This window comes from Phycomyces blakesleeanus (genome assembly GCF_001638985.1).
Source record: "Phycomyces blakesleeanus NRRL 1555(-) unplaced genomic scaffold PHYBLscaffold_30, whole genome shotgun sequence".
Taxonomy (NCBI): Eukaryota; Fungi; Mucoromycota; class Mucoromycetes; order Mucorales; family Phycomycetaceae; genus Phycomyces; species Phycomyces blakesleeanus.
The window spans coordinates 209740-223969 of NW_017265187.1; the positions used below are offsets into that span (position 1 = coordinate 209740).

The 14230-nt window shown below is 37.9% G+C and overlaps 3 protein-coding genes across 3 annotated transcripts; all 3 read left to right on the top strand.

The window, feature by feature from the left end:
- Positions 1-407: 407 nt before the first annotated feature.
- On the top strand, positions 408-2565 carry PHYBLDRAFT_183595 (hypothetical protein; the record flags this gene model as incomplete). Its single annotated transcript, XM_018438798.1, has 7 exons — positions 408-505; positions 599-983; positions 1075-1250; positions 1350-1474; positions 1852-1982; positions 2085-2185; positions 2265-2565. A coding segment is annotated over exon 7 (273 nt), but the record flags the coding sequence as incomplete, so codon positions are not given.
- Positions 2566-5450: 2885 nt separating this feature from the next.
- Positions 5451-6239, top strand: PHYBLDRAFT_174348 (hypothetical protein; the record flags this gene model as incomplete). The annotated part of the gene is made up of 2 exons (XM_018437233.1): positions 5451-5721; positions 6082-6239. 2 exons carry the CDS (start codon positions 5451-5453, stop codon positions 6237-6239), a joined length of 429 nt encoding a protein of 142 aa, XP_018285347.1.
- Positions 6240-11307: 5068 nt separating this feature from the next.
- On the top strand, positions 11308-13505 carry PHYBLDRAFT_174350 (hypothetical protein; the record flags this gene model as incomplete). Its single annotated transcript, XM_018437234.1, has 7 exons — positions 11308-11343; positions 11488-11670; positions 11935-12310; positions 12379-12414; positions 12479-12763; positions 12824-13120; positions 13198-13505. 7 exons carry the CDS (start codon positions 11308-11310, stop codon positions 13503-13505), a joined length of 1521 nt encoding a protein of 506 aa, XP_018285348.1.
- Between the last annotated feature and the right edge of the window lie 725 nt (positions 13506-14230).

Genomic DNA, 14230 nt, shown 5'->3' on the forward strand with positions numbered 1-14230 from the left:
AGTGTAAATCTTGATTTATCGGACCATATAACACGTCGCCACTACTCTTCAGACCAATCGACCTACTTACGAACCTATTCCAGCCGTCTTTTCTTGTGGATTTCAGTTAAAGCTATTTTATGGGGTCTGGTATATAATCCAAAGCCCAAGCACTTGAAACAGCTCATTATTTTCTTTCTACAGGCAAATGCTCTCATGTTATTCAAGGCATCTCTTTGTCCTCTCATCAATATTTTTATGCCTTTCGGACCCTTTTCTTGACTATAGATATCCTTCTCTATCCATTCTCTTAATGATTGACTTGACGGTTGATAGACATATGCGAGCTACCAATAAAATCCGGGTCGCACCAGAATCTGTGAAGTGCATGCACATGGTGCATCTTGCATGTTGGACTAGATTAATAAAATGGGAGAAAAAACAATATTCTTATTTCATTTTATTATATATATATATATATATATTGCAGAGGTCAAAGCGTCTTTGACTGTGAGTGTACTTGTAGCTAGAAATACAAAAATTAGAAAAACAAAACTCTTGAAAAAAAATATGTGGCAAGTTTGAGTAAACTAATAAAGAGCATTCTTTTCCTTTTTACCATAGTGTACTCCAAGAGACAGGTTATTAAGCTTGTATATGTACAGGTCCCTTCGAGCTTGCATTGAACTCTTCTTTCTTCTCTTGCTTGTATACTTCAATGTATGTATACATGCACCCACAAATGTGTATGTGGATAAATTGATAGTTTACTATTAATTAAATGTAATCTGACTAATTCGTTCACGGTAGGAGGCCTCTAAGATCCTAACTTCGTCTTCGTATTTCGTCTTTAGTGCTTCTAAATCACACTGATATGATTCTGAAATTTTAATAATCTGTGCCTCTTTTGACAATAAATCATTTAGCTCAGGTTCCTTGTGACTTGTATTATTGATAGGAGCTGCAACTTCCAAAGGCACATCAACGATAGTTTCAGATACGTCCTACGAAACAATACAATAAAAAAATAGTTAATATACACATACACACACAATGGATATTCACAATCCTTTTTTCTTTCTTTCTTATTCTTACATTATTCCCACCGTTTGGTAAGGTTTTATCTGAAGGTAATGAGACATTGTTATTCTCTTCATGGTCACTTTTCTGCTTCTGCTTCTTTTGTCCGTTATCAGGGTGAGTAAGTTCGATAGAATCCTGCGCCCTACGTTTCTCAGGAATATGCTTTGTTATATTTATAGGTGATTCGGGTAATAAGCACGATGCAGTAAAAGGTTTAGATCTCTTTGCTAATGCACGTCTGACTATTGGTTTTTCTTCTTGCGGAACCACATTTATTGGTGGCGAAGTAAAAGGTGTGGATCGTATAGCTCTTTGTCTCCTGGGTGGGCTAGGATGTATCTTTAAATCTTTGGGAGTGATTAGATCGGCTGTACTAGTTGTATTTTTCGTTTTGTATGTTGACTTACTTGAGGTTAGTGCTGATGTTAGTACTGGTGTTACTGTTGTTGATATAAGTGATGGTGTTGGTGTTGGTGATGGCGATGGCGATGGTGTTAGTCCCATTGGTGCTGTTGGTGCTGTTGGTGCTGTTGGTGCTGTTGGTGCTGTTGGTGCTGTTGGTGCTGTTGGTGCTGTTGGTGCTGTTGGTGCTGTTGGTGCTGTTGGTGCTGTTGGTGCTGTTGGTGCTGTTGGTGCTGTTGGTGCTGTTGGTGCTGTTGGTGCTGTTGGTGCTGTTGGTGCTATTGGTGCTATTGTTGCTATTGGCGTTGTGGGAGTTGGTATTATTGGTACATGTGTTGATATTTGTGTTGGTACTGTTGCTGGTTCTAGTTCTAACTCTAGTTCAAGTTCTGGTGTTGGTTCTGGTGCTGGTGCTGGTGCTGGTGCTGGTGTCGGTGTCGGTGTCGGTGTCGGTGTTGATATTAATGCTGATATTAGTGTTGGTGTTGGTGTTAATGTTGGTGACCCAAGATCCCTTGGTATGTTTGATGCCAAAGTTTCATTTTTTGGTACATTCGCATAAGGATCAGATACGGTAATTTCAGATAGAGGTTCTTTCTTTACTAAACTCTTGCTATTAGCTTTAAAAGAAAGTATGGATTGCGGGTACTTCCTGGCAATCTTTTTGTGCTGTGCAATACTGTCACTGATATTGAGTCGGATATCTGGCCCTTTTGTCTCGGTAAATATACGGACATCACCAAACAGAGGCTGTGGAATTAACTTTAGGAGTACAATCTCTTTGATTTTTGGAACTGCAGTGGTTGAAGGACTAAGAGGAAGTCGGAATGGAAGAGCACATGGTGAACTTGTTCTTGGGACTGAATTTGAGCGGTGTGTCTGTAGTGGCGAGTGTTTTGGATTATGATTTGTACTTGGAATGCTTGAATTTGATGAAAGGGATTCTCGTGAATGGGAATTTAGTTTTGGTGAAGAATTTCTTTCTTTTGATTTTTGTGACTTATTTTCTTTTGATTTGCCGTGTCGTTTACGTTTTTCTGAAGAGCTTTTCTTTTGTTTCCCTTCATTCATTCTCAAGAATACGGTCTAGAGATTTTGAAATCACTTCAAAAAATAAAAAATAAAAAATAAAACCAAAGGAGAAAAATAAATTTATGTAAAATTACGAATTGTGTAACAACGAATTTCACAGTCTTTTTTTTTTCTTTTACCCCTTGGCTCTTGTCTTTTCTTTATAGCGCTTTTCGAAATTAATCGTGAGCTAAAAAATCGTGCACTAAATAAAATATAATTAGTGAATTAATGCAATAAAAATTCGCGCAAAGTTAAAATTATCTTTGGTTTGCTTTTCATTAGAAGTACAACCAAATGTCTAACATTTATCAGCACAGCGGCGATGTGATGTTAACGGATGAAAATGGAAAGGAAGTTGTTGAGTACCAAATGAAAGTTGACGACGAACAATATCCTCTTCCTCTTGCTCCTCCCATCTACACTTCGTTCTCCTTTCTTCTCCAAGGGACTGTTGGATTATTTGAGATCTAAAGGAAGTATATCTTATTTGATTGGGTATTTGGCTCACAACACTACAACCATCATCTCAACACCTGGCACTTTCTAAGGCACTGATTTCGTGCAAAAAGTTGAAAATCTGAGACCACAAACGTCTAACAATATAATTCCGCTTTTTTCTGACAGCCAGAATAATTATACCGAGATCACTCAAGAGCACCTTTATTCGGCATAAGGGCTCTCATTGAGTGTTTCGTTGGTTATTTTATTGTGTCACTTCTCGCCTTTCTTTCCCCAGTCAAAAGAATCGTACGAAACACTTGTTTCGTCTTCTGAGTGTTTCGCTGCAAGTAGCCTTGACACAAATTGACTGCTGGATCTGGCGAAAATGTGACCAGGGATCCTTGGTTTTGGATTCTTGTTTGGTGGCGAGTAAAAGGTTTCCCTTCTCCAATCAAGGGCTGATTTCTCCAAATGATGTTCTTCGTATCTAGTCAATGACTTGAAACTTTGTTTCTCTTTTCTGTAAAGTTGTAGAAGCTGTGCAGTTTGAAGGACACGCTCTTCCAAAGTGAACGTCTTTTGAAAAGTTTCTGCGAAAGACTGGAGATCACAGACACAAGTGGGGAGTGAAAAGACGAAGAAGGGTAAATAAACATATAAACCATTTCTGGCAAGTGATTGTACAGTTGCAAGACATGTACTTTTGGCGCATTGGATCCCAAATGCCTGGGGAGAGATTTATGAACACAAAAAATGTGGGGACTATGCAGTAGCCTAATGCGTACAAAGGGAGGAGGGAAACAAAATTAACAGAAGAAAAAGAACGAAGAGAAGAAATAATACAGGAGAAAGTAGAAAGTAGATGGAGCACAAGAGTGAGAGACCTAGTCTAGGAGATGGGAAGACTGAAAGAAAAATTGAAGCGATTTGTTCACAGAAACAACTACATCGGCAGGAACAAAAGGTACATCGTCAAAAATTGTGGGCCAGTACGCTTTCCACACTGTGGCAAGCACACCATCCAAAACATGATATGAGTCAATATGAGGAGGGGATGGAAGGAGGTCGAGAGCATAAAAGGCACGAAGGATTGTGGACAGTCGGGCTGGGGCACTGTGGTATCCATCTGTTCATAGTCATAGTCCAAACTTGCTAAGCGAGAGGACACTCAACAAGAAAATGCTCAGGAATCTGGTTAGAGTGACCATATAGACGGCACTCGGGCCTCCTTCCATCGTTAATTCTGTCTCATCTACTTTTCTCTACGCAGCTACAGATTAATGCCAATGGATTTCTCTCGCACCCTCTTACGCAAGCCCGTAGTCTTCGACAAGGGGATCCTCTCTCGCCGATTCTCTTCGACCTCGATTTTGAGCTTTTGCTTCGCCGCGTGATACACAATCCTCTATTTCTCGGTGTTCTACCCTCTGTCTCTCCCACACTTACCTCTTTGCCCCCTGTCGAACTGCTGGCTTATACCGATGATCTGCTGGGGTTTCTTCTTGACACAACTCACCTGTCTCGTCCTCACTACCACCTCAACACATACGCTGCCGTATCTAACGCTCGCATAAACATTGATAAGACTCAAGCCTTCTCTCTTTCGGGATTTCCACTCCCCGACTGGAATACATTCCTTCGTGCATATGATGTTACTGATTGGCATAATCTTACGTGCCATACCTTTATCTGATACCCTGTTTTTTTCATTTTTTCCCTCCATCACTCAATGAGACTCCTACGAGACCGCTATCCTGTCAAAAATTGAGACCTTTTGCAGTATTCATGGACTACGATCTCTTTCCTTTCATGGGCGGGCAACCATCATGAACTCTCTTGTACTTTCCCGGCTATTGCATGTCCTACGTGTGGTTTCGTTCCCTTCCGCCTTCCTTGACCGAGTTCGTTTCATTGTGCGTGGGCTCTTCCGTATCAACTCCTTTCCTCCCATTGCTTTTGATACTCTCTTCTTGCCCCGACTACAGGGTGGCCTTGGTATCTTGGATCCTGGGATACAGCAATGTGCTCTCCAACTTCGCTGGCTGGAGCCCCTTATCCGTAATTCTCTACTGCCTCATGGTCTTGTTCCCCAATGGCTCTCTACTCTCCTTCGCTCCGACGTACCTACCATTGATCCTCTTCTCCCCTTACTCTTTCCGGACAGTCGTCCTCGCAACCATCGAACTCTTGGTTCTCCGCTGAACTTGGTCCTGAAGGCTATGGATACTCTCCCCAGACACTTTGACAGAGTAGCGCTCAACCTTTCCAATTGTCTCATCCTGCCTTTGTCTTCTGTGATATTCAGTATTCCCTCTCATCCTTTGTATCGATCTGCTTGGCGTTATTTGTGAGTCCACCATTTATACCAAATCGGGTCTAATTTGGATATACTCACCTCCATCGCTCCCTCTTGTCCTCTACCCCGTTCTGGCATACTTAACCGCATCCTCAATAGACTTTGCGATCATACAATGGTCCTGCATCCTATTCTCTCTCAGGCATGTATCTCTTCTTTTGCACTGACATTCCAGCAGTCAGACCTTCACATTCGTGACGGGTTGTCCATTGACCTCCAGCCGCTTCTGTTAGCACAACTTCCCGGTCAGATCTGGTCCCGACTCACAACTCGCTCTTACTGCTCTGCCTGTTCCCATCAACTGGTTAATACTCGCCCCATCCAGCCTCCTCTTCACCAACAACAACTTCGCTCCTTCTGGTCTTTTGTTCTTCCTCACAGGGCACGTAATGTTTGGTTTCGCGGTTTGCACCACAAGCTTTCTTGTCGTGCTCTTCTCCACCGCATCATGCCTTCCATTGTATCCTCTCCTCTTTGCACAATCTGTACGAGGTCCGTTGAGACGTAGGCGCATTTTCTTCTTGATTGCCCGTTGAAACCCGCGGTATGGCTATGGATTTGGTTGGAATTTTATGGTACCGCCCCCTTACCATCTGTACTATCCGCTGCCTTCCGGTTCGTCGTCTTCCCTCCCACTCTCAACCTCGCTATTCCTGCTGCACCCGTCTTTAACTTGACCATCCTTGTCATTTTGGATCACCACCTGTCTTTCCACTTCAACTCTGTCCATTTCCTCCCCTCTGCAGTCCTCAACACTGCTCGCAAGTCAGTATCTCGCCTCTGCTCTGAGCTAGAGCTTGGCTCTCGCGATGTACCTCCGGTACAGCTCTACCCTTACTTTTACCCTAACTTCTATAATAATAAAAAAGAGCATAAAATTCCAAAAGCCAAAAACATCATATAATTCACATAACCTTTCAAACAAATATTTTAATTTTCTCTTTTCCTACTCAATCTGAGACTTTGAATAAATCTGAGCATATCATTCGCTCCTTACAAACAAACAAACAAGAAATGCCACTGTTACGGATGGTCTTACAGACAAGGCATTTCTGGTCACCAACATACATATAAATAATTATGGCTTATAATAGTAATATAAAGAGGGGAAATCTGGTGAATAAACCTTGTTTCTTTGACTCTCTTTTATTAAATTCTGTTGCTGTTTCTGTTGCTGTTGTAATTGGCTTGTATATATTTCTCGCTTTTATTTTTAATTCAGAGAATTGTATATTTCTTGACCATTAAGGATAACAACTCTCCTACCATTTCCATAATCATGCGTGATTCTTGTTCCCTACGGACAAATTGTGAATTTCTGCTTGTATATAATAGATAGATAGACAGGTTTAAATAACTAACCTCATTGCCTTGTGTAGTCGTGATTGAGTGTGTGACTCCGTTATTGGTTATTGTCTGGGTGGACGAGCTGTGTGAATACGATGGTGCTCCCATGGATCCATTGCCACCCTGTGACATTTGTTGCATTTGTTGCATTTGTTGCATTTGACCTCCGTTTGAAGAGTAAGACGAACTGCTGTAAGAGCCCATTGGATCAATCATCGGAGTACTGGAGCTATAGAATGACTGATATCCTCCTTGTCCAGGAAATGACTGGAATCCTTGGCTAGATGAAGAAGTAGAAGAAGAGAATGATTGATATCCTCCTTGTCCTTGACTTTGGCCTTGCCCTACAGTAGGAAATGATTGAAATGACTGGAATCCTTGATTAGGAAATGGCGGAAAGCCTTGGTTTGGAAATGGTTGGAATCCTAGTCCTTCAGGAAATCCTCCAAACATGTTTAATTGGTGCCCATTTGATAAAAGAAAATCATTGTGCATTTGGGCGTGCATGTCAAAGTGTTGGGCAAAGATATCAAACGGGGATGAGAACTATAATAGTGATTGATTAACAAACTAAAAAGCGCACTGAATATATAGATATATATATATTCATAAACCTCCTACATGAAATTCCTCAAGAGGGTCTCTGAATGATGCATTGTTCTGTCCCAAAAGAATATTGTCGTATTCTGCCCTCTTGTTAGCTATTGAATCAAATGTTAATATTGACTGTAAAGCAAGGCTTTGTATCTTTAAAGAAAAACCTCTCTCTCTCTCTCTCTCTCTCTCTTTTGGCTTATTGATGAAGCTATTATCTTTATTATTATTCATCTTACCATCTGACAAGACTTCGTATGCTTGACTAGAATGTAAATTAAGAATTACCAATTAACGATTAACAATGAGAATCACAATAAATAAATAAATTTATAGGCTTGTTTGGTCTTTAGAAATGAGATTACGTTACCCAATCTCAACAAACTAAGAGTTATATGAATATGAATATATATTATGTTTGTAATGTAAGATTGTCATCCATAATCAATGTTTAAATAAGAAAACTTACTTTTTGTTCAGCGCCTGGTTCCTTGTTCTTGTCAGGATGATAATTTAAGGCTTGCTTACGGTAAGCCTTTTTTATTTCTGCTTCACTGGCGTCTTGAGCTACGCCCAGTGTTAGGTAAAAGTCCAGATCGTTCATGGTGTCGAGGAAGAGTGCTAAGTTTTAATTATATATATCAAAAGAGAGTATTTTATTTCATTTTATTTCATTTTATTTCATTTTATTTGGACGCGTATATAATTTTTATACATATATATATTATAAAAACATTTATAAAACTGATTTTGTGCATACAAGTCTCAAAGACACTAAAAACCCAGTCCACTAAGTCAAGCTTATGACACTAAAGAGGGAATTGGAATTTACTACCCTGTTTGTCTGTTTGTCTAATTTCATACCCTATACATAGACACACACACATATCTATATATCTATATTGGGGGATTTCCACATTGGAAATATTTACTTTTATATATTATTCAAATAAAGAAAGGAAACATATTATCAAAGCAATTGAATTAAAGGCAAACAAACAAATTATAGAATTTATATACCTATAGATAATAGATATATAAAATAAAAATAAAAAAATTAAAAGGGGTAGAGAAAGAAATAAAGAAATAAAGAAAGAGAGAGAGAATTTGGATTGTATGTTTATGTAGAGTGAATATGGAATGTCTTGAATGTTGAATGTGTTTGTATGCGTGTGTATAAGTGTGTAGGAAGAGTGAGAGCGTTGATCTGGTTATATATTAAGTGGCAGTCGTAAAACACTGTCTATTGTGAGAATAATAAAGAGATGTTTTTTTTTAAGTACAAAAAAATCAGCCTTGATTCTATACAGCACCAACAAAGAAAAAGTATTTAAACTTACCTCTGTAACGAGATGAGTAGAGGAAGCAGGTAATCGTGTCGACTTCTTTCACTGTTTGGTTGGCGAAATGACGGGACACAGCCGCAACAAGTTCTTCTTTGTTTGATTTTGAGCGAACCTTGATTTTATGAACTCGAACGTATTTACGCAATACTGATAAATCAAGAGAATTAAAGTCAATCTAAAGAAATCCACCCGTCCCCCCCCCCCAAGAACAACAAGCAAAAGATATTTATCATTAATTAGTTATTGGTATTTTCATCACTTTGTATAGAATGTGAATTTTGAATATATATATATATATATATAAGCTTTTGGTTATGTACCGTTTGAAACTCTTTTCCAACATTGTTTCCTTCGGCAACTCGACGTCTCTTCTCGCGCTCTCTGTCATTGTCTACGGTTTGCTTGAATGCAGTATGGGAATGATGAGATATTCCATTGGCGTTTAATGCTGTTGCCTTTTGTTTGGACCCCATTCTTTATGTTATATTCTTGTATGTATATATGTGTATATGTATGTATGTGTATATAAAAGGAGAGATAGGGAGAAAGGGAGAAAAAGAGAGGGAAAAAAATTAAGAAGAAAAAAGATAGGAAACGGGGTACACAGATAAATCGCCATATACACACAAAACTGAGTCACAATCGGAATTTAATTTTAAGTTGAAGAAAAAAGAAAATCTGAAAAAAAGCTGAATTCATTTGAAGATTAAAATACTGTCGTTCCAACACCAAAGGGCGGCTTTTTAAAAAAAGGGCGGCCAATAAAACAATTCAATTGTCGGTTTTTAAAATATCAATAGGCGGTTTTTATTTTCAAAAAGTCGTTTTTTTTTTTTTCCTAAGATGAGTACTCACTTTTACACTTTTCCAAAATTAAAGTCGTACCCCGCCAGTTCTGAATTCGCATGCTTGCCAAAATCAAAGTCATATGCTTCTATTCATCACGGCTAAAGATATCTCTAAATATATCGAGTCTCGAGGATATCGATGTGCCTACCTTCCGTCATACTCTCCTGAACTCAATCTATTGAGCAATTTTGGTCGGTTGTTAAGAGCAAAGTTAAGCGCAGTAGGCTGTTGGAAAGCGAGACGTTGATGACACGAATCGGCGAAGCATCCAATAGCTTAAGGTTGAGTGACTTCGAAGGTTTTGTTTCTCATTCTTATAGATGCTTAAACAAGTGTCGTAATAGAGAACAACTTTGATGCTCTTTTTTTTCAGTACTTTACGAAGTAAAAAAAAATTGATGAGAAATCTAGTAGGATCATTTAACCATGTCAACTTAATGTAACCAAACGCTAGCTCAATGTAACTGATGTCTGCTTAATGTAACCGATGTATGTTTAATGTAACTGATGTCTGCTTAATGTAACTGATGTCTGCTTAATGTAACCGATGTATGTTTAATGTAACTGATGTCTGCTTAATGTAACTGATGTCTGCTTAATGTAACCGATGTATGTTTAATGTAACTGATGTCTGCTTAATGTAACCGATGTCTGCTTAATGTAACCGATGTCTGCTCAATGTAACCGATGTCTGCTTAATGTAACCGATGTCTGCTTAATGTAACTGATGTCTGCTTAATGTAACCGATGTATGTTTAATGTAACTGATGTCTGCTTAATGTAACTGATGTCTGCTTAATGTAACCGATGTATGTTTAATGTAACCGATGTATGTTTAATGTAACTGATGTCTGCTTAATGTAACCGATGTCTGCTTAATGTAACCGATGTATGCTTAATCTGATATCAGTTTAGTTACGAGTTTGAGCTTAATGTATGGAGCAAGTGAAAACCATGGTGTTGGATAATTTGGGCAAGGTAGATGATGAGAAAAAAAAGTGTGTTTTGTTGGTCATTTCATGTCTTTGTTACATTAATAATAAATATGTTAAAAGTAAAACGTTAAGTTTGTTGAAAGTCTTAAAAAGAAAGATGAAGATTTATTAAAGTGAAAAAAGAGGATGTATTTATACTAAAATAAAAGAGTGAAAAAGGGTCTGGTTCTTTGACATTATATTTGACAGTCTTTGATCTGAATAAATTATATGTTACACCATATCAGATAAAAGGTGGAGCACCCTTTAAATAGTAATCATCGATAAAGATATATAGCTGGTATATCAATTAAGCTTGTATTTATCACATTTAAGCTAAGATCAGTTACTTACAATAAGAGTCAGAGTTGAGTTTGAAAGGTACACAAGATAAAACTAGAATCGTAATTATTTGTGTTTGAATAAGATCAGAAAATTAGATTAGAAAAGATTCTTGTTTTATTTATTAAAATGTCAAGCTATATATATATCTTTTCGATTGCGGTCTTCCAGAAGGTTCGAGTTGAAGGAAGACTTGAGAAGTTTCTTTGACAGCGGTTAAATATTCTTCATGGAGCTGATTTGGGACTATATTAAATTTAATGGGACTTGATGGGTTATATCTGTAAATAATGACAGTTTTATTGAGGAATAAATATTATTAATAAACTTGATACTGATAAAATATTAAAATACTCACTTTTTCTAATTGTTTTGGTATACTTTCTAACAATTGTGATAACCAAAGCAACAAAAGAAAAAGGAGATAAACATAAAATATGTATGCAAAAGAAAATAACTGTCGCGAATTGATGTTTGAATTAGCCAATAAAAAAAATTTTGTCCCATTTCAAAGCCAATCATGAGGGACTTGTCTGAGCTAGAATATTCTAGAGCAGTGAGCTTACGACAACATTAAGCTGAAACCAGTCGCATTAAGCTGACATCGGTTACATTAAGCTCGGTCTCGTAACATTAAGGTAGCCCTTCTTTTTCTTCTTTTTTCATTGTATTGCAATGACAACTGTTGTGGTGGTTGAAGTTGAAGAAGTTTTTAAGAGGAAGAATTGAAGATTTGAGATTAGGAACGAAGATTCGTGAGAACTTGTGTAGGTTTTGTTTATTGAGAAAAGATTTTGTATCAAAGTTTCACCAGGTTCCTACACTGAACTACTACTGCTATTTATATTGTTTTGGATCAGGAAAATTATATGACTGGGGTCAGGTAATCGATTCTATCTGAGCCTTAATCAGAGTAATGTGATCTTGGGATAATTAATGTATGATTAATTATATAAATGTGTGTAGTCCCAATGAAGTATTAACATTGAAAGTAAATGTGTTTATGAGTTATAATTATGCTTATAATAATCCACTGATGTATCCCATATTATGGTGATATCATCATATAAAATATAATCACTATCATGCATGCTAAACCTGTGTGTTAAATAATAAAGTAATCGGTAGACACCTTTGAGTGGAATAGCTGAGACCTTATATTATTTCCTTCAGACTTATTCTCAATTACAGCAGTAGTCAATACTCATTTACAACAACAACATTGATCACGAAAGGACAGGCAGCATGTTTGGTGCTAGGAGAGTCAGTAACGGAAGCAAATCGTGTGAAGTGCAAAGCCATTGTTAATGGGACACCATTTGATATTGTTTACACGTCGGAGAGAGGCAACACACGACCCATTGCCATTGGCAAGGTAGTCGCTGAACGCGATCCCTTTACATATCTTGATTACCCTGATACACCACCTCCTTGTCACGTTGATTCCTCCAGCTTTATTGAAACAAACGACTCCAGTGTACCTAACGAAAGCAGTAGCTGTGCGCTGGATAATGTTGAAAGCAGTAAGCTACCAAAGTATCAATGGCAACCATTACCTTGCTTTAATGCAAATCCTTCTTTTTTTTTGTAGGTTCCAGCTCGTGCAAGTCAACAGACAGTTATAATGGTAACAAAATCGAGAGCAGTGCAATATTTCATTTTTGTATATTTACTCTAGTATTTTTTTCTAGTCATTAAACCAACAAAAGCTAGTGTCATGGACCTTCTGCGCATCTTTTTGACAGCAAACCCAGCTAGTAGCGTCAAGAATCTTTATGATCTCAAGTCATTAACTGAGAAGGATATCTTCAATCTGGTGATAGCCTATATACCGAATGTTGGTGATTCGTTTACTGCCAACCAGATCAACAAATGGCTAACTAGTGATGGATATTTTGGTCGGCCAAAGTCTACTCGTCAAGGATATGATGTGATCAAAGCCAGAAGTCTATGGGTGCTGAAACCTGAATTTATGGGTAAGTTGACAAAAACCACTCCTTGGGTAAATTACTGACCTTTTTTGGGGAGGGAAATAGGAGATGCAATGGATAGAACGTTCAATCGCAGAACATTTCGGCAAATGACACGACAATTAACGGGTTGGATAACTGTCGGTTACTGCAGGAAGTCACCATCAAAAGAAACACCACAAAAACGTCTAGAACTATTACAAAAAATGGTGAATAGTTTACACGTGAATGACCTTTGTGAAAAAGTATTTGTTTCGCCCATTTGTCGAGCAAGCTCAGACCTTTTGACAAGAGATATATCCCCTACTGCTACTGCCCAAAGTATTTTGAAACAATTGCGATTCCAAAATGGTGACATGCAAGGTAAAAAAAAAAAGGTCCACAGCACCAGATCCTACCATTAATTTTCCACTTCGTTTCTTTTTCCTCTCTTCGTATAGATTTCCTTATGTTTGCAAAAACAACGACTTCGTCCATTCGACTGGTTGTGCTCGACTACGCTGGCCTCTCTACAAATCCCATTGATGCCCGCACCTTTGTCAAGTATATAGAAACAGATCTAGTTCATGATGACCAAGCATATTTATTGATTTCTTTCTTTCTTTATAGGGATGTTAAGACAATTGAGCAAATTGTGATTGATCATGGCCACAAACTAGAGTCATTTAATCGAGCTGAACTGAATAATCGCAAGGTCATCTTAAAATTTGATTGTCGCAAGGCACCTGTAAAACGATCAAGTCTTTAGTTGTCTATCAATACTTCTCCATCAAATCAATATGTCTTTTTTACTTATGTGCATTTTTCTTCTTTCCATATATGCCCATTCCTATATCAATGTTCTATGAAATAAATTTCTATTTCCCCAAGGCTCTTTGTTGCTCATACAGTATACGATTGTGGGTCCCAATACCAAATAGGTAACATAAAAGGCCTCACCCGTGATAAATATAAGCTTAATGTAACAAAGGCATGAAATGACCAACAAAACACACTTTTTTTCTCATCATCTGCCTTGCCCAAATTATCCAACACCATGGTTTTCACTTGCTCCATACATTAAGCTCAAACTCGTAACTAAACTGATATCAGATTAAACATACATCGGTTACATTAAGCAGACATCGGTTACATTAAGCAGACATCAGTTACATTAAGCAGACATCGGTTACATTAAGCATACATCGGTTACATTAAGCAGACATCGGTTACATTGAGCTAGCGTTTGGTTACATTAAGTTGACATGGTTAAATGATCCTACTAGATTTCTCATCAATTTTTTTTTACTTCGTAAAGTACTGAAAAAAAAAGAGCATCAAAGTTGTTCTCTATTACGACACTTGTTTAAGCATCTATAAGAATGAGAAACAAAACCTTCGAAGTCACTCAACCTTAAGCTATTGGATGCTTCGCCGATTCGTGTCATCAACGTCTCGCTTTCCAACAGCCTACTGCGCTTAACTTTGCTCTTA